At 38.4% G+C, this 18,983-nt stretch overlaps 1 protein-coding gene across 2 annotated transcripts in view; it reads right to left on the bottom strand.

The window, feature by feature from the left end:
- FAF2 (Fas associated factor family member 2) overlaps positions 1 to 18,983 on the bottom strand; it is a 69,720-nt gene that overhangs the window by 10,623 nt on the left and 40,114 nt on the right. For both annotated transcript variants that reach the window (XM_058546342.1, XM_058546348.1), the window contains exons 2-8: positions 15,420 to 15,488; positions 8,291 to 8,425; positions 6,481 to 6,557; positions 3,794 to 3,932; positions 2,094 to 2,179; positions 1,688 to 1,779; positions 87 to 264 (exon numbers count right to left, since the gene is read on the bottom strand). In XM_058546342.1, the coding sequence (XP_058402325.1) occupies positions 87 to 264; positions 1,688 to 1,779; positions 2,094 to 2,179; positions 3,794 to 3,932; positions 6,481 to 6,557; positions 8,291 to 8,425; positions 15,420 to 15,488 (776 nt within the window). The remainder of the gene's footprint in view (positions 1 to 86; positions 265 to 1,687; positions 1,780 to 2,093; positions 2,180 to 3,793; positions 3,933 to 6,480; positions 6,558 to 8,290; positions 8,426 to 15,419; positions 15,489 to 18,983) is intronic.

Here is an 18,983-nt window from a genome sequence, read left to right as displayed (position 1 = left end):
AAAGTCAGGATTTGTGGAGCCCTGGGTCAGCCACCCAAATCTACAGCTGGTCTCTCTCTGGGTTCCAGAGAAGAATTGCCCTGTACCTTTCTAGACGTTCTGACATCAGGTAAGTCTGGTTTGCATCCATGATAAACGTCAGCTGGTTAATGAGGTCATCAGGTTGAATGAGGCCTTCTAGCCGTCCCACCACAGTCATCCTCCGATCCTTCAGCATAATCATGGCCAGGAATGGATAGGTGTTCTCTCGTAAAGCCTGCGAGACTAACAGAAAGAAGACCCAACAGATCAAGGGCAGGACTTAGGGATGAAACAGATCAACTCTTCGACTTTCCACAACAAGCAAGAGAGAACTGCTTTAGTCTCAGTTGGGAAAGAAGGGAGGTGTCATTTACTTTCTGCCGGCCTTTTCTTCCTCCTAGTTTCTTAATATTTTTGTTGTTGTTGTTATGTGTTTGTGTCCCTATTCCCAGGTAATTTGATTAAAGTAGGATAGCCTTTTCTGGTGGGGTGTGGTTGACATGATGCTGCGGAAGGCTGTGGAGTTCAAGGACAATGTCTATTTGACGGTAGGAAAAGGGTCTATAAAGACTGGCCATTGCTTAGCATGATTTTTCCCTATGTCAGGGGTCAGGCCTAAAGGGGGCAAGGCTGCAAGTCTCAGCATTATGCTACTGGTGATGACCTCCACCATCATCTTCTTCTGTCTTTTCTTCTTCTTATCCAAGCCCTTCCTCACACCTTTTCCTATGTCTTTTTTTCCCTCCCCTCCAAAAAGCCTAGCTTTTCTGTTCCAAAGGAGTTGAGAAAGTTGGTCTTCCAAATAACCAAGATTTTTACTATGAGAGTTTTACCTGTTTTCCTTAGGGTTTGAAAGAAGAAATTTTTATAAGCTTCTATAAAAAATATCCTATCAACCACCCCCCACCCTCAAAGCCATATTAGAATGGCATAACGGATGCTGCAGGAACTTATCAGGTATTTAAAAACCAATTAGAAGTAAAGATTCAGATTCCACGATGCAGGCAAAACATCTGCACATCTTTGTTCTCAGGATCCAGCACAGGGACTGGTATGCTAGTGTATACTCAGAAGTTGCTGAACAGAAATAGCTGCAAAGTATGACATTTTTCTTCACTAGATGCCTTTATACCTTATAGTGACTCCTAAAAATACTTACCTCCAGTTAAGAGTTATCGTCAGCAAAGATCTGAACTTTCTGAATCTCTGTCAGCACTCAAGGCACTCAAGAACAACTATCTCATTATGTAAGAAGCTCTGTTAAAATTGCTGATAATGAGAATAAACTCTTGAGTAAAAAAGCTCATTAAGATTAAAGGCAAGATGCTGGCCAGGTCTGGGTGTTTTTAAAAATAAAACAGGCTCTGGCAATTATTAACTGTAAAGAATGGGCTAGAGTCTGACAGACCAGAGCTTGCTCCAAAACTTGCTAACTGTGTGATCTTTGCCTAGTGGCTTAAACTCTCTGAGCCTGTTTCCTAAACCATAAAGTAGAGGTAATATAACCCCCACCTCTCAGGACTGCTGAGAGAATTAAATGAGATAATTATAAATAGCAGTTAGCATTGTGTCTATCACAGAATAATCACGCAATAAATGGTGTGTCTTTCCAGATTATTCAAAGATATCCCAACAATCTCAAGGAGGCAAAAGAAACACAACTTACCCCTGTATCCCTCAGGTTTGTTTGTGGAGCACGCCCAGAAGAGCATCCTAGTGTTTATTAGTGAAATAACTTCAGGTGCACAGAGTGTGTTGCTGTGGAGGGATGAAAAAGACATGAGAAGAACTTGCTTACTACAAACTATCAGCAGATAAGGTCAGAAAAGAGGAAGAGGGGCCAGCCCCGTGGCTTAGCGGTTAAGTGCCCGCACTCCTCTGCTGGTGGCCCGGGTTCAGATCCCGGGCGCGCACCGATGCACCACTTGTCTGGCCATGCCGAGGCCGCGTCCCACATACAACAACTAGAAGGATGTGCAGCTATGACATACAACTATCTACTGGGGCTTTGGGGGAAAAATAAATAAATAAAATTAAAAAGAAAAGAGGAAGAAAACGACCAATGCACTTACCGACAGAATTCATCAGAGTCCTGGTGATCATCTCCATGAAGATAAACCAAAAGAAAGCGAAGTTCCCGCTTGGCATCGTTAAGTGCCTGTGGGAAACAGAAAATCATTAATTATTATGATGACTGTGCCCTGAGCTTTTAAGTAGCCTAAGGGTCCTAATGGATACAGCTACGTATTGAGGAACCAAGGAGAAATGAGGAAAGAAAGGTGAGCAGGAAATCAGATCCCCGGCCTCCTACCTTCACACCCCTTGCATTTTTCTCCCTATAGAAAGTCCATGCTAATAAGCTTTAATGAAAAGGTTTTAGTGTTGTTAGGATCTAAATTGTATCAGGTACATGAGAGTAGACAGGCCGACAAATAACGGTCCCTGACAAATCACAGAAAACTCAGCTGTTCCCACAGCCTAAAGGAAGATAAAACAGGAGAATCTGACCTCGTGAAAAGGGAGGTGAGAATTTTGCCACTTTACAGCTATGACATCCCTGTAAATAAAAAATACTGCCAAGATGAGCCCAATCCCCGGCCACGTACCCAGGGATGAGGGACTATGGGACCCAGAGGCAGTCTAAAGAGCATGGGGTTTAAAAGATCTTCAAAGACAAGGCTGATATTCAAGATTCCTGTGTGTGCTTTTGCATTTGCATAATCCCGAGCACGTGACAGTTCAATTAAGATTTCCTGAATGACCAATGGTGGTCTACCCTCAGGATCATAGCAGAGAGGGTGCATGCGAGTGCCCACTTCATTCACGTGTGTATCTTGAGCACTGAGCACAGTGCCTGGCATCTAGTAGGTGCTTAATGCTTGCTAAGGGGGGTGGGAGCAGCCAGTGAGAAGACCAACTAAGAGAAAAAGCAGATGTGGGAGAACCAAAGCAGGAAGGAAGAGTAAGTATTTTACTCTTTCTCCAGATAGATTCAGAAATCCTGGAGGCTGCAGAATCACCCTTTTACTTATGCCCTCAGTGTTATTTCTAATTTTTCTCTGGGAAACTAGGGATATGCCTAACACCCACAGAAGTCTTAATTTTTTGCCTCCTGAGAGGTAACAGTCAAACGTCTGTGTGGCTTGGGTTGAATGAGATGTGCTGCCTTGAGCCTATGGTCTATGCCCTTATTCAATTCTATGAGGGATCAAAGAAGACTTAGGCTTTGCCTTTGAGGGGCTTATAGTCTGGTATAGGAGATAAGCCATAAACACAAATAACTAAAATATAAGAAAAAATGTGAAATTGCTACAAGTTTTAAAAAAAAGCTATGAGAGCAAAAAAGGAAAGATTACTATTTTAGATTGCAAGGTAGGGCACAACAGTCAGGCAAGGGTATAAGAAGGGAGTGACGTGAGCTGGTTGAAGGATGGGCAAGGTTCCAATTAGCAAAAATGTGAGGAAGGCATTCCAGGTGGAAGGAACAGCAAAAGCAAAGGCACAGAGGTGGGAAAGTACAGAGTATGTTCAGGGAATGGTTTACCTGGAACCTAGGGATGGGGAAACAAGTTATGCAAGAAAGACCTCAAAAGGAGATTGGGATTAGATCAAGGAGGGCCCAGCTAAAAGGTTTGGTCTTTTTCCCTGTAACCAGTGAACAGCTATTTAAGGTTCTGAGTAAAAGAATAACATGATCAGTGGTGGACTATGCTTTCCTTTGTCGATAGAATCATATCAATAAATTGGCATCTACATGGTTTGTGGCACTGACCTGGCTGTACGTTCCCTGGTAGAAGACAGGGTGTGCCCTCCCATATTTCTCTTCAAAAGAGTGCATAAATGAAACAATGTCCCCAACGGGGTCAGTGACCCGGCTGCGAGGGTCAGGCCGTATAAAACGAAGCGCAAACCTGGGGAGGAAGGAATAAATATCACATGAATCGGCTTACTGTAGTGCATATGGAGTGGGCCAGTTTGTAAAGATTCCTATAATGGAGCCAGAGGCATGGCAGCAAAGGGAGGGGAATGGTCTGTGAATGGATCGTCAAGCCTAAGAGTACAGTCTGGCTCAAAAGCTGCAAAGCAGCAAGTATTGTTCCGTTGCCTGTTCAAGAAGAATGCAAACTACTAGGATTATAAATTCCAACACTGGTCTAAACAAATTCTGAGTGCTTTTTGCAGAAAAATTTAGGGCTAGAAAAATGGGGAGAGGAAGACAGAGTATCCAAAAAGATCACGAGTCGGGCTGAGCCCCCAGACACTCTAGAGCAGCACTAACACAGCAGCCATTAGCCATATGTGGCTATCTAAACTTAAATTAAAATTAATTAAATGAAATACAATAAAAAATTCAGTTCCTCAGTCACTCTAGCCACATTAAGTGCTCAAAAGCCACACGTGGTTAGTGGCTTCCACACTGGACAGTGCAGATGCAGAACGTTTCATCATCACAGAAAGTTCCATTGGACAGCCCTGCTCTTGAACAGGGCTCTGTCTCCTTCTGGTTGTCCTACTTGCCTCTCTCTCTCCTTTCTGTTCTCCTGGGAGTTTGAATTTTTAGTGCATACTCCCAAGCTATTCAAATTATGAACAGGAACTTCAAACTTGAACTTGCAGTCAGGATTTACTTGCTCTTCAAAGGGGCAAGTAAATTCTGCTTGATGATTTATGGTTGATGGCATCATGGAGGAAGTTATAAAAGTGATCTAGAATACAGTGGTAGATTTGGAGACCTGGCAGCTACTGTAAGGTTAAGGATGGTACCACACACATCTGTTTTTAAAGAGCCCATCTTAACATATTTGTATAGCATCATTTATTTATCCTTTGGGTTTCTATGGAAGGCAACGGGGCAGAGGCTTGATAAGTCAATGTGCTACATAACAGTACACAAGTTGTTTGGATGATACAGTTGCATTAAAACTAGTAACATAGGCCATGCATACTTTTTTTCCCAAGGAAAGCAAACAATATTCATATACTTGAGGAATTCTCAGCACAGAAAAGGTGACTGAACTATGACACTTTCCTTACCAAATCTTGAGCCAATTCCTTATCCCCTCAACAAATTCCCCATGTGTATACAACTTCACTTGGAATTTCTCCTGAGTAATCAAATCAAATTCATTGACACAAACATTCCAGAGCAAATTAAAAACAAAGGGAAGAAGCTGTGTATGTGGGGGAGTGGTTAGAAATCCTTTAAAAGGTTGATGTTTTGATAACTTTCTCTGAAATTAAGTATTTTAGGATTATCTTAATTACTCTTTCAGTTTTCAAATTTTGATGAATGAATGCATAAAGGCTTTAACTTTTTTTTGTCTCATTACAATATATTCCTATGGCCTACATAATTTAGGACAATCAGCTTTTTAAAAAAATAAAGATGTCAACTCAGTCTTCATTATGATTTTAAAGATTTTTATGTGCCCATTCTTAAGTAAAACAGGGATGGAAAGAGTACTAACTGGTTAACTGGTGACTCCTCAGAACTTTGCTAAAGCAAGGAAGCCATTGAGCAGGCAGTCTCATAAAACACCAAGTGGCCAAGGTGGAAGTATTGTCCTGACCCTTGCACTTCTGCATCTGCGGGGTCCTCACCTCTCGCCTCTGCTCCCTAGAGCAAGGCAAAGGCTATCCCATATTTGCAGGGAGGTACAGGGTGCCCTATACACAAGGCCCATACCACATGTTCTAGCTCCATCTGTCGGCCTGGATGCCCACAAACATTTTAGTTCCTCATGAAGCCTAGACAGCGGTTCACTTACTACTTGGCTCTAGACCAGACACCCCAAGCCCGAAGTGCCAGCAACTCAGGCCCCCTTGACATTTGCCAGCCCTCGCCTCTCTGTAGCTTCCAGTGCTGAACTCTCTGAATGGTACATGCGGGAAGCAAGAAGAAAGGTGAAGGTTTCGTGAAGCAAGGGGGTTCCAGTGTCAGCAACCTGTAGGTTGCCAGGACAGAAGGAAATGTACAGAAGGAGTGTCTTGAGAGGTGAAACTGTTGTGGGAGGAATCTAGAGAAAAGTGGGTAATCTCAGAGCAAGAGAATTTGTTGGGATTATGAGTAGTCAGATGAAGTTAGATAGTTTAGGGTAAAAGTTAAAAGGAGTATGAAGCTAGTAGACAATGGTGGTTAGAAAGGAAAGGGTGTCAAGATTAACTCGGGAATGTAGGGGTGACAAACATGGTGGGAGGAGGGAGGAAAACGATAAATGTAGGTAGACTGATTCTTGAAAACGACAGGGAAGACTACCGTAAATTCCATTTCACAACATCTGTTATGTTTGAACAATATAAAGTATTTTCATACTATATTAAAAGATTGTCCAGGAAGAGTATTAAATCTGATGACAGACTGGCAAGTCAAAACTGATTAAATCATACACCTTATTCTGGTCTATGTTTCAGCTCCAGTCTACCTTGTTGCTACTAACACATAAACACAAAGGTACGTACCTAAATATGTCAAGTATCGTGCAATAGGTAAATCGGAATGGAAGCATTATCAAGTAATAACCCCATCCAAGCAGCCCCTGAAATTCCAAAAACAAGGTTAGACAGCATTCTCTCAATCCCTAATACCTCACAAAATGGCTCTTTCAGATTTTCACTCTTTTTTGTCCTTTCACATGAGTGTTCCCTCTGCAATAAGGCCCCCTCTTCTGGGCCACCTCATCCTTCTTAAAGACTAACTGCCTTTGATCCTATGTCATCTAACCCTATATTTTTTTTATCACATAATTTTTGTATTAAATCTGCTTCAACACTTTTTGTGCAGCTACTTATATTATTTAAATTCAAGTGCAAGTTTTCTTTCTTTTTTAATAATTTTTTATAATTTTATTTATTTATTTATTTTTCCCCCAAAGCCCCAGTAGATAGTTGTATGTCATAGCTGCACGTCCTTCTAGTTGCTGTATGTGGGACGCGGCCTCAGCATGGCCGGAGAAGCAGTGCGTCAGTGCACGCCCGGGATCCAAACCCGGGCCGCCAGCAGCGGAGCGCGCGCATCAACCGCAAGATTTCCATCACAACCATAAATGTTCATTCTTTCCTTTTTAGATTTACACATTAAAATAAAGTATACAGAAATAGCAAGAAAGATAACCACTATTACTACCTTGGACGTTTGTATATAAATGACAACCACAATTATAAATTATAAATTCCCATATAGCTGCTAACGTTAGTAATAATGCTAATTATTTTTTTTAACAATGTTGATTATTGCTGCTATTATTAACTAGCAAATATATACAGGGCTCTACAGTTTACAAAGCATTTCTTAGGTGTCATATTGTATTAGCCTGAGACCCTCCCTGCGTCCGTGGCCAGGGAGCCCTGGAGGACCGCGGCTGACATTAGGGTCCCAAACACTGAGCCAAGCCCAAACCAAGCTGAGGAAACACTGGGCATACACAGAACTACTCCTTTGGTCATAGAATTGCTCTAGGAATCTATGTTCTTCTACTTCAGAATACCCCAAAATAACTATGTGGAAACTCCATTGTTAAAATGTCATGCAGTACTCCACAAAAAGGTATGATGATGGAGTCAATTCTAACTGCTGCAAGGTTAAAGGAAGTGTGCTTTTTTGGAATTCTAAGTCCAAGTACAAGAGGTGAGTGTAACTCCAAGAATAAGAATGAGAAATTCCAAAAAGTCCTCTGGAGTTCATTATCAGCACACATATCTGACTTCTCTGATTAGACTGGCTCTTTATTCATCTCTGGATCCCCAACAGCAAAATACCAGGCACAGCGGAGCACTCTCTAGTGCCTGTTGAGTTTAACGGAATCACCTCCTTGCTACTAGCCCTTCAAGACTAATTTCAAAGATATGGCCAACAGCTCCACAAAGACTCCAAGTACTTCCCTAGAAGTAGCTTAAAATTCAGTAAAATGAAGCAACAAAGAACTCAGAAAACATTCTAACTTAAAAGTGGAAGATCTATTAAACATATAGCAAACAATTTTAGACATGTAAATAATAACTACTGTGTACCATTTAACAGTTTTCTTACTGTGCAGAAAACTCTTCAAATAACTAGCAAAGACTGAAAAAAAAAATGGATAGTTACTATATCAATTTATTAAGGAACCAAGGAAAAATGATAAACCCAATAAATCTACCAAGGAGCTAGGTCTAGCAAAGAGGTTTACATTCTGAGTATTTCTTCTGCTCCTACCATACAGAGATCAATATAATGAAGTGAATGGACTTATAAAATTACAAAGGGGGACATTCCAGCTATGAAGTAACTTGCCCTTGCTTGTGGTCTTGAGACAACATAGCTGTAGATCCTCTGGTCAGCTGTATTAACTTGCAGGGGTCGGGATGGAGGTGGGTTGAAAACACTTGGTACACCCTCTTGCTCATTTAATCTGTCCTGTACAGCAGCCTGAGAAGGAAAAAAGAGGAGTAAGAGTTTCAGTGATGCTCAAATCAACTCAAAGGAAGAGACGAGGCAACCACTGCTTGCTGTTTCAAAACAGGTAACCTGAGAAGTGTGTCTTCACAGACCTTTGACTTGCTAAGGTGGGCGGCAATGCATGGTGATGGCTCCAGAATTCACACATAGTAGAGGAGTCCAAGGAACTTGTCTGGAAGCTCCATTTCTGCAGCAAGCATACTGCTTTTACTCAGATAGTATGTGTTATTCAGGGTGGCTGGGATACAAGGGCCATCACTGCTACAAGCCTAAGGAAAGCCATCCACAGAGAATATACTGTAGACAGTGCTCCCAGAGCTGTGCGATGGAGGTGTTTGATGGCGGGCTTGGCTTTGGAGTACAGAAACTTAGGTCTCAATCCCAGCTCCACCACTCAGAAAAGCTACTTGACTTATGAGCCTCAGTTTCCTCATGTGCAAAATGAAGGAAGAATATATCTTAGGGTTAATTTGAAAATTTAATGAGATGACATACATAAAGATCCTAATATAACTCCTGGCAGACAGACGATATTCAGTTTAAAAAAAAAACCTTCCTTCTTAACTCCGCCCCTGAAAATGGATTTTGTCCCAGTGTAGTAAAAAAATTTGGCCTTACCCAAAGAGAGGTCTGGTCTTTGCTTTCTGCTCCTGGGAGATAATCTATGTCATATCTGATGGGAGTATCCTTGTTACTGGATCTTAGGGTGGGGCTGGCCACCCAGAAAGACCAACCATGTGACTTAGGCTAATGCAGGATCAGTTGACCTGAAGACTGAGTTCAATCACACAGGCAATCAATCAAATCAATCATGCCTATGTAATGAAGCCCCAACGAAAACTCTGAACACTGAAGCTGAGGTAAACTTCTCTAGTTGGCAATACTTCATGCATATTGTTATATACATCTATGCCAGGAGGGTAACATGTCCTGATTCCATGAGAGAGGAGTCTGGAAGCTTTGTGCTTAGAACTCAGGACTCTGCCCTATGTGTCTCTAGTTGATTTTAATCTGTATCCTTTCCCTGTAATAAATTGTAACCGTGAGTATAATAGCTTTCAGTGAGCTCTTCTAGTGAATTATCAAACCTAAGGATAGTTTGGGAACCCCATGAACTTGCAGTTGCTGAAACAAGGGAGGGTGGTCCCTGGGAGGACTTCTATGCCCTCTAACCTTGATAGGCGGCTTTAAACTTTGCAGCGTGGCTAACTCCAGTTCTCTAGTTTTCATATTTTCAAGGATGAAGGCACAATTCAATGGGGAAAGAACAGTCTATCAACAAATGGTGCTGGGACAACTGGATATCCACATACAAAAGAATGAAGCTGAACCCCTAAATCACATTATAAAAAAATTAACTCAAAATACATTAAAGATCTAAATGTAAAAGCTGAAATTATAACACTCTTAAAAGAAAACACAGGTGAAAATCTTTGTGACCTTGGATTAGGCAATGGTTTCTTAGATATGACACTAAGAACACAAGCAACAGAAGAAAAAAAATAGATAAACTGGACTTCATCAAAACTGAAAACTTTTGTGCATCAAAGGATACTATCAAGAGAGTTAAAAGACAACCCACAGAATGGGAGAAAATATTTACAAATCACATATCTGATAAGGGTCTAGTACCTTGAATATATAAAGAACTCTTTCAACTCATCATCAAAAAGACAAACAACTCAATTTAAAAATGGGCAAAGGATATGAACAGCCATTTCTCCGAAGAAGATATACAAATGACCAACAAGCACATTGAAAAGATGCTCTAACTATGGTGGGCCATCAGAAAAATGCAAATCAGAATCACGAAATACTACTTCACACCCACTAGAATGGCTATAATATAAAAGACAGATATTAACAAGTATTGGAAAGGATGTGGAGAAAGGATGTGGAGAAAGCACTATTGTTGGGGATGTAAAACAGCGTAGCCTCTTTGGAAACAGTTTGGCAGTTCTTCAAAAAGTTAAACATAGAGTTATCATGTGATTCAGCAATTCCACTCCTAGGTACATATCCAAGAGGAATGAAAACATGTGTCCACACAAAAATTTGTACACTCAAGTTCACTGCAACATTACTGATAACAGCCGGAAACAGAAACAACCCAAATGTCTATCAACTGATGAATGGATAAAGATATTGTGGTATATTCATACAAAGTAATATTATTTGACAACAAAAAGGAATGAAGTACTGATACTATGATATAGATAAATCTTGAAAACATTATGCTAAATGAAATATCAGACACAAAAAGGACAAATATTGTCTTATTCCACTTATATGAAGTATCTAGAATCGTCAAATTTTATAGAGACTAAAAACAGAATTGTGGTTCCCAGAGGCTGGGGGGAGGGGGCAATGGGAAGTAAACGTTTAATGGGTACAGAGTTTCAGTTAGGGATGATGAAAAAGTTCTGAAGATGGATACTGGTAATGGTTGCACAACAATGTAAACGTACTTAACGTCACCAAATTATACACTTAAAAATGGTTAAAATGGTAAACTTTATGTTATGTATATTTTACCTTAACACAAAAAAGCGAATGAAGTACAGATACATGCTACAACATGGATGAACCTTGAAAACATTAAGTCAAAGAAGCCAGTCACAAAAGACCACATACTATGATTCCATTCATATGAAAGTCCAGAAGAGGCACATCTATAGACAAAAAGTAGATTAGTAGTTGCTTAGGGCCTGGGAAGTGGAGTGGGAGTTCTGGAAAGGAACAGGAAGGTAATAGCTAAGGGTGTGAGGTTTCTTTGGGGGGTAATGCTCTCAATATTCTAAAACATTTTGGGGAAAATGTTTTAAAATTGATTGTTGTAATGGCTACACAGTTCTGTGAACATACTAAAAACTACTGAATTTCACATTTTAAATGGGTGAATTGTTTGGTGTGTGAATTACATATCAATAAAGCTGCTATTTAAAAACCACAACTGATAGCATTTGCTGTCAATTATAAAATTAGAGCTTTCAGGCAAAAATTAGAATTTTGGAAAACATGTATTTGCCACTATAAGCTTGACCATTTCCTAATACCTTTTAAAAGCTTTTCAGATGAGTTTGGTGGTACTATTAACGAATGACAACATATAGCAGAATCTATCAACATTTGGAAGATCTGTATTAATTCAGTGAATTAATATTTTCCAAACAACCAATGCGTGAAGCTACAAAATCATGCACTGGTAAAAGATCCTTTCAAAGTACAGACAGACCAATAGATTTCAATGTAAGAGAGGATGAGAAGTTCCTTGATATATCAGGTTTCAAATTCCATATTTCAACTAACCTTTAAGAAACTATCACAGTAACAAGGAATATCCAGTTATCTGAAAAGGCTATTGAAATACTCCTCCCGTTTCCAACTACATATCTGGGGGAAGACAGGTTTTCTTCACATACTTCAACTAAAACTACATATCACAACAGAGTAAAGGCAGAAGCAGATATGAAAATCCAGCTGTGATCTATGAAAGAGATTTGCAAAAATTTATGTTAACATGTAATGAGTTTATTTTTTTAAATGAATTAATAAACTTTAAGAAATTTCTCAGTTTTAATTTGTAATATGGTAATAAATATCAATAGCTATAACCCATACAAACAGAAGCTCTTTGAAGGTTATCAATAATTCCTAAGGGTAAAGAGTGACACCAAAAAGTCTGAGAACCTCTGGTTTATTTGGGGAAAAATATACACATATATTTTTAGACAGGCATAAAAATACCTGGAGAAAAGAAATCCAAAGAAATTGTTAATATTGCTACATTTGGGGTGCGGGACTGAGAAATAGTGGTAGGGAAGTGATTTGAGTGGAATTTGTTTCATAGGTCACCTTAGGCTTGGTCTGAACTTTTATTTTTACACATTTTATGTATTATTTTTATGAGTTACTAAAATAGACTAAAGTGAAAAAAGCTGTAAATACAGCATAATCCCATTTGTGTAACAAGCAAACTATATATATCTATATAGCCATATAAACGAACATAAAAAGTCTGAAAGGATATGCACTAAAATTTAACACTAGCTATCTATGAAGTAGTTAAGGGTCAGCATTTTCTTTACACTTTTCGGAATTCTTTGCCTGCCTGGGTACGCACATGTGCATAGGTATTTCTGCAACAAGCTTTTAATATTTCTGTAAGTTGTTCCATATTAAAAGATGGTCGACACTATACCAGATAATAATAAAGCAGGAGTGGCAGTATTAATAAATCAAACCAGAATTTAAAGCAAAAGCATCATCTGATATTAACAAAAGATATTACAAGAAAGTTCTAACAGCCACATGTCTTTGTGCCAAATAAAAGGCAAACTATATAAAAGTCAGAAAGTCTCCCCCCAAATAGACAGAATTGATTAATGTATTTTATTTGCACCATGTACTGCCTTTCCAAAGCACACAGAAAAGTAAGCAGTCTCTTTGATATATTTGTTATTAACAGTAGAAAAGTAGATACATATTATCAGCACATTAAGCAGAGTTATATACATAAGGAAGTCTGGAAGGACACATACTAAAACATCAAATGTGGTTATCTCAAGTATGATTATCAAGAACTTTCATTTTCAACTTCACCAACTCTGTGTTTAAAACATTTTATAGACATGTATTGTTGTTGTAATTAGAAAAAAAAAGACATTACCAGTGGGAAATAAAGAAGTTTATAAAACCACATTCATCTTGTCAAGTAGTTTCATTAAGTAAACAGAAAAAAAAAAGAAATAGGTTTTAATCATACATTTAATAAGCTTGATTGAATATAGACACCAAACCTTTATCCCACAAAAAAACACATTCCTTAATAAACACCTAGTTGTCAACAGTGGTTACTTCCAGGAAAGAAGGAAAAGGAGACGCAGACACCAGCACAACATGCAAGCAACTTACACGGGGCTTCAATTTTATCTGTATTTGTTTAAAAGAAATCTCAAACTAGTATTGCAAAATGTCTGGCTTTCAGAAGCTAGATGGTAGGTACACGGTTGTTCCCTTTATCTCTACATTTTCTCTAAGTTTGAAATATTTAATTTAAAATATATGTATATATATTTCATAATGTTAACAGAACGTTATTAAAACACAAGGACCTCAATAGATACCTATATAAAATAAAATGAAAGATTAATATGAAAAGGATAAACAAAAAAAAAAGCAAGCTACCAGGAATTCCAAATACGTTCCTAAATAACTCTTGGGCCAAAGACGAAAACCTGAACTTTAAAAATATATTTTCAGGGGCCGGCCCAGTGGCGTAGCGGTTAAGTGCGTGCACTCCACTTCGGCAGCCCGAGGGTTCACAGGTTTGGATCCCGGGCACGCACCAACGTACTGCCTGTCAAGCCATGCTGTGGCAGCGTCCCATATAAAGTAGAGGAAGATGGGCACAGATGTTAGCCCAGGGCCAGCCTTCCTCAGCAAAAAAGAGGAGGGTTGGCATTGGATGTTAGCTCAGGGCTGATCTTCCTCACAAACAAACAAACAAACAAACAAAACAACCAATGAGAAGAGAGGATAATAGAATAGATACAGAAGAGAGTAAAGGACACGCTACTTTGTATAGGTTATGATAAAAAATTTAAAAATCTCTAAGAAAAAAGCATTTTCTAAGAAAGTTTATCAAGGAAGATGTAGGAAATACATTATGAATGATGGGGGAAAACATGAAAAAGTTAATAGAGAACAGGCAGAAAGTTTTCAAGTGCTTTCCTTCACATCTATGCTATTAACACTTCTCTACTCATTTTATCAAGTCAGTCATTTTACAAAGCCAGCATATGCTTGAAATCAAAATCTAACAAGGAAACAGCACAAGAGTATCACACAGAGCAACATCATTCCCTTTGCCTGAAATGCATTTCCCCAATGTTCACATTTGTCATTCCTTTTTATTGTTCAGGTGTCAGTTCAAATATAACCTTCTCAGAAAGGCCTTATTTGACCACCTTATTTAAAATAACTTCCCATATCCTTTCTGCTGCATTTCCTACACTCATCTTATTCATAACATTTATTACAAACTGAAATTATCTGGAATTAAGCTCCATGAGACTAGGGACTTAGTCTTGTTTGCTGGTATAATGCCAGAGCCTAGAATTTAATTGCTCAAAAATGCGTGTTGAATAACTAAATAACACTTAGGAATATATATTCAGAAATCCAGAATCCTATTCAAATAACATACCATAATTAAAACATAGTGATTTTAACAGAGATGAAAAGGGCGTTTGATAAAATTCAACATCCACTCTTGAGACAAGCTATTAATATATCAAGAATGGGGGTCAAGAGATACTTTATTGAGAGCCTATGACATCTAGAACCAGTTTTAGATGCTGGGAATACAGCAGTTAACAAAATAAAAAAAAAAATCTCTGCTCTCATGGAGCTTACATTCTGCTGGATCTATCTCAAAACAACAACCAACATCACATTAGATAATAAAACATCAGAGGCAGTATGGTAAGGACAAGAGGTTTGCTATTACCACACATTGCTCTGAAGTTCTAGCCAATTCAATGACCGAGTAAAGAAACAAAAGATCCATATACTGAAAAAAAATCACTGGAATTGCAGATGACACAATTACCCAGAAAATCCAATAGAATAAACTATAAAATATGGAATAAGAAGATTCATATTAAGGTATCTGGTTACAAACCAAATATATAAAAACCAGTAGTTTTCCCAAAGAGCCATTAAGAAAAAATAAAGAGGGAACGGGACTATATTGAAGGATTTGGGCACCATTTTTCTATGATTTTACAAACTTTGATCATAATCTTCACCTTTCTCACACATTTATTTTTAAAGACCAAAGAGTTGTAAATTTGAAAAAAATCCGTTGAGAGAAAAGATTCCTGCTGTAGAAAAAATATGTCTTTGATTTGTTATCAGACCAAGGGAAAAAAAAGAAAGCTCAAAATGAATCCTATTATACCTCTATGTTCCAGTTATGCTGTTCCAAGGTATGGCGACACTGATCCATAGATTCTATGCCAGTCAGATCCTGAAAAGAAGGACAAAAACAAAAAGTTACTTAGGGAAAAACCAATAGTACATATGTGGATTGTTACCTCTAATAGAATTCCTACAAATACTGCTGGGAAGATACACTAAAAAGGGTTGAGGGTAAATGTTCAAGTATGGTTAAACATCACTATTCAGAATTCATCCAGTCAGTTATAGCAGACTGTTTTTTTCTAATTACTCCCACAGAACAAAAAAATGAAAATTTGTCTTTTAAAACTTCAAGGCTTTCAATTAAGAAGTCTACTGACTAAAATCAATATTCTCTCAAATTCAAGTTTAAAAAGTTAAAGATTTCTTCGACCTCTGGAATCCAGCAAAATATTCTTTAATGCTAACCAACTATACTGTTTATAATACATAATGATATAATAATTGCAGGTTTCTGCAAATGTAATGCCTTTCATTAACTTACGCCATTTCACCTATTCGCATATAACCTATCTTATATGAACTGTGTAAAACTTTCTAAAGAAAGTCTGTAATTCAGATGTTTCCCTACGATAAGTATTTTTCCTACTCTTTCTCCTTGGACTGTTCTCAGGTTTCACTTTGTCTCTGACCAAAGCTCCTTCTGTAGCTCCTCTTCTTCCATTCCTCTAAATGTAAGAATTTCCCTAAGAACGAGTCCTTGGCTTTAGTCTTTCTATACCTCCCTCCCTGGCAATCTCATTTAATCCTCAGCCTTCAACCACTCTATCTACTCAGATGACTCCTATTTCAATTTCGGGACCTGCTATCTCTTCTGAAGTTTAGCAGCACATTTCCAACAGCCTCTGCAACATTCCCACCTAGATGTGGCACCAGTATTTCAAATGCATCATTTTAAACCACTGTATGTGTCAACAACACCAACCACCCTCCAAAATACACAGGCAAAGATGACATCTGGAACCTCAGCCTCATCGAGTACTCTATCCCCTGAACTCCACATTTCATCAGTAATCAAGTTCCGACCATTTTCTATAGCACATCTGTAACCACACTGCCAGCATCTTTAATCAAGCTTTAATAACACCTCAAGTGAATCGTCAAAATAATTTGTTTTGTGTGTGTGTGCGTTACTCTTCTGCTCAAAACTTTCCAGCTGACTGGATAACAAATTCCAAAATCCTTAGCTTGGCATTCAAGTGTTCCTATAATGTGGCCCCAGCTTTGCTTTCTAGATTTTCTATTTCCCTTTAAACGACCAATATTCAACAAATCTAACAGTTCATGTGTATGACGAGTAACCAAAATTTCCACAGAACTAAATCCTAGCCGTCCTTCAAGGTCTAACAAATCCACTCAACCAAGCTTTCATGCAACAAATATCTACTCTATGTATTACTTACTATGTCCAAGGGATATAGAAATGAATATAATATAGTCTCTATCCTCAAGAAATTCCTCTGAACAACCAGCAAGCAACAGGAGAAAGAGATTGATTTCAATCTGACAAGAACGTGGTAAGATGCACTGGTGAGTCAGGAGCCTGAGGTTCTTGCGTTCATTCTGCACCCTGTAACCATGAACCAGACATGTTTTAACTCTGGATTTCAGCTTCCTTTATGTGCAACATGAGGGATTTAATTTGGACTGGATATCTTTTCCAGAGCCTAAAAAAATAAAAACTGAAGTTTGAATTCTTTAGGTAGGCAATTGTTTATTTAAAAAAATTACATGAGTAGTATATAAACTTTGCTAATAATTTTTATGTTTAAAATATGTTAAAAATTTCAATACTGAAATTCAAAAGCTCTGCTCTATTAAGAACCACTGACTTTGACAGCTCTGACAGTCTGGACTTTTGTTCCTGACCACTCCAGGCCTCTTATCAGTTTGGCTATTGCCTTCTGGCTTGTATTAGGCTCCCCTTTAACTTCCAATTTCCTTTCAGCCCACTGCAGAAGACTAGGATGTCCAGGGTTCCACCTCCTCTCTGTACATTCTCTTTAAGAATCAGACTCTAGTTTTACTTTCTTTTCAGGCTATGAATGACCCCTCCATCTTTAAATATCAAAACTATTTTCTCTCTCTCTGTGTACCTATTATTTTCTACCTTCTATTATGATTATTTACATTCATTCTACTGCCTTATCAGAGGATGTAGGTTCCTTGAAAGCAGTGTCTGTGATTCATCTATATTATATAATGCTCCCAGTACCCAGCACACAGCAAGGGCTTAAAAAGTTGCAGAAAAAGTCCAAATTAAAAAGACCTTTTTGTACAAGCTTCAATAATCGTACCTATAAACTGAAATCCTCTAGACATTTTCACCAAATCTCATTGTATGTTAAAAGCTTGGGGGTTTTTTAACTCCCAATGTTCTGACTAGATGCTAAGCTGGCTATTACAATTACAAATTTGCAGAATCTTCCTGGAGATCAATAAGTCAGGGATGGAGCTGGGGAATCTGCTTCTTTTAAACCTCCTCAGCTGGTTCTAATGCATAGCCAGGCTGGGAAATCCATAATATTATGCAATTCTACATAGGATCAGAGATAATAAGTCACTAATAACTTTTTTAAAAAAAGGTTATAAACATTGTAGGAGAGAACAATCAGGGTAATTGCACATCTTCAGTATGCTGAAATACTTAACCTAATTTGCAAGCAAAACTCTTTTGTAAGTAGTAAATCAGGGTAAGCTGGAAGCCCAACTGAACAAGCCTGTTTCAATCACTACTGATGAGCATTAAAAACATGCACTAGGAATAAGCAACACAGCATACAACTAGGACAGGACTATTCATTCATATATCAACAAATATACACAGACCCAGTATTCTGGATATCCAGGATACAGATACAGTCCCTGCTCTCATTAAGTCTGTATCCTACTAGAGGAAGACTGACCAAAACAAACTACACACACAGAGCAAATAAATGAACAAAATTTTGGGCTAGGGCATTCCTTTGGATTGGCTGCTCAAGGAAGGCCTCTCCAAGGAGATAGTAGAGATCTGACGAGAGATAAGGGTCCAGCCATGGGAAAATATGAGGGAAGGGTATTCTAGGCAGAAGGACAACAAATGCAAACACTCTGAGACAAACGGATATATGACACCATGCATTTGTCAAAACCCACAGAAGTTTATAGCATAGTGAATCTTAGTGTATGTAAGTTTAAGAAATCATTTAGAAGGTCAGAGGATCCCAGGATGGAACACAGACAGACTGTGACAAAAGAATCTAACTGTATTACAAATATATGAAACAACTTCACTGAAGGAGGTGGGGGGAAAAGGTGCTGATCTAAGTAACTCTGGAAATGAGTGGAGTCTGTAAGACTATGTATGTTGTAGACGTGTGGTGTTTTCCTACCTCCAGACAGTATTACCAAATTAATGTGTAAAGAGCTCTATTCAATTGGCTTAAAGACAAACAAGCACCATACAAATTGTTTACTCTCAGAGGTATGGAGACTGACCCAGGTGTTTTTCAGGTTCACATGATCTGGGATAATCTTTGATAAATAAAAGCTAGTTTAAGTT

This window comes from Diceros bicornis, chromosome 1 (assembly GCF_020826845.1).
Source record: "Diceros bicornis minor isolate mBicDic1 chromosome 1, mDicBic1.mat.cur, whole genome shotgun sequence".
Classification (NCBI taxonomy): Eukaryota; Metazoa; Chordata; class Mammalia; order Perissodactyla; family Rhinocerotidae; genus Diceros; species Diceros bicornis.
This window is presented reverse-complemented; position numbering and strand designations above follow the sequence as displayed.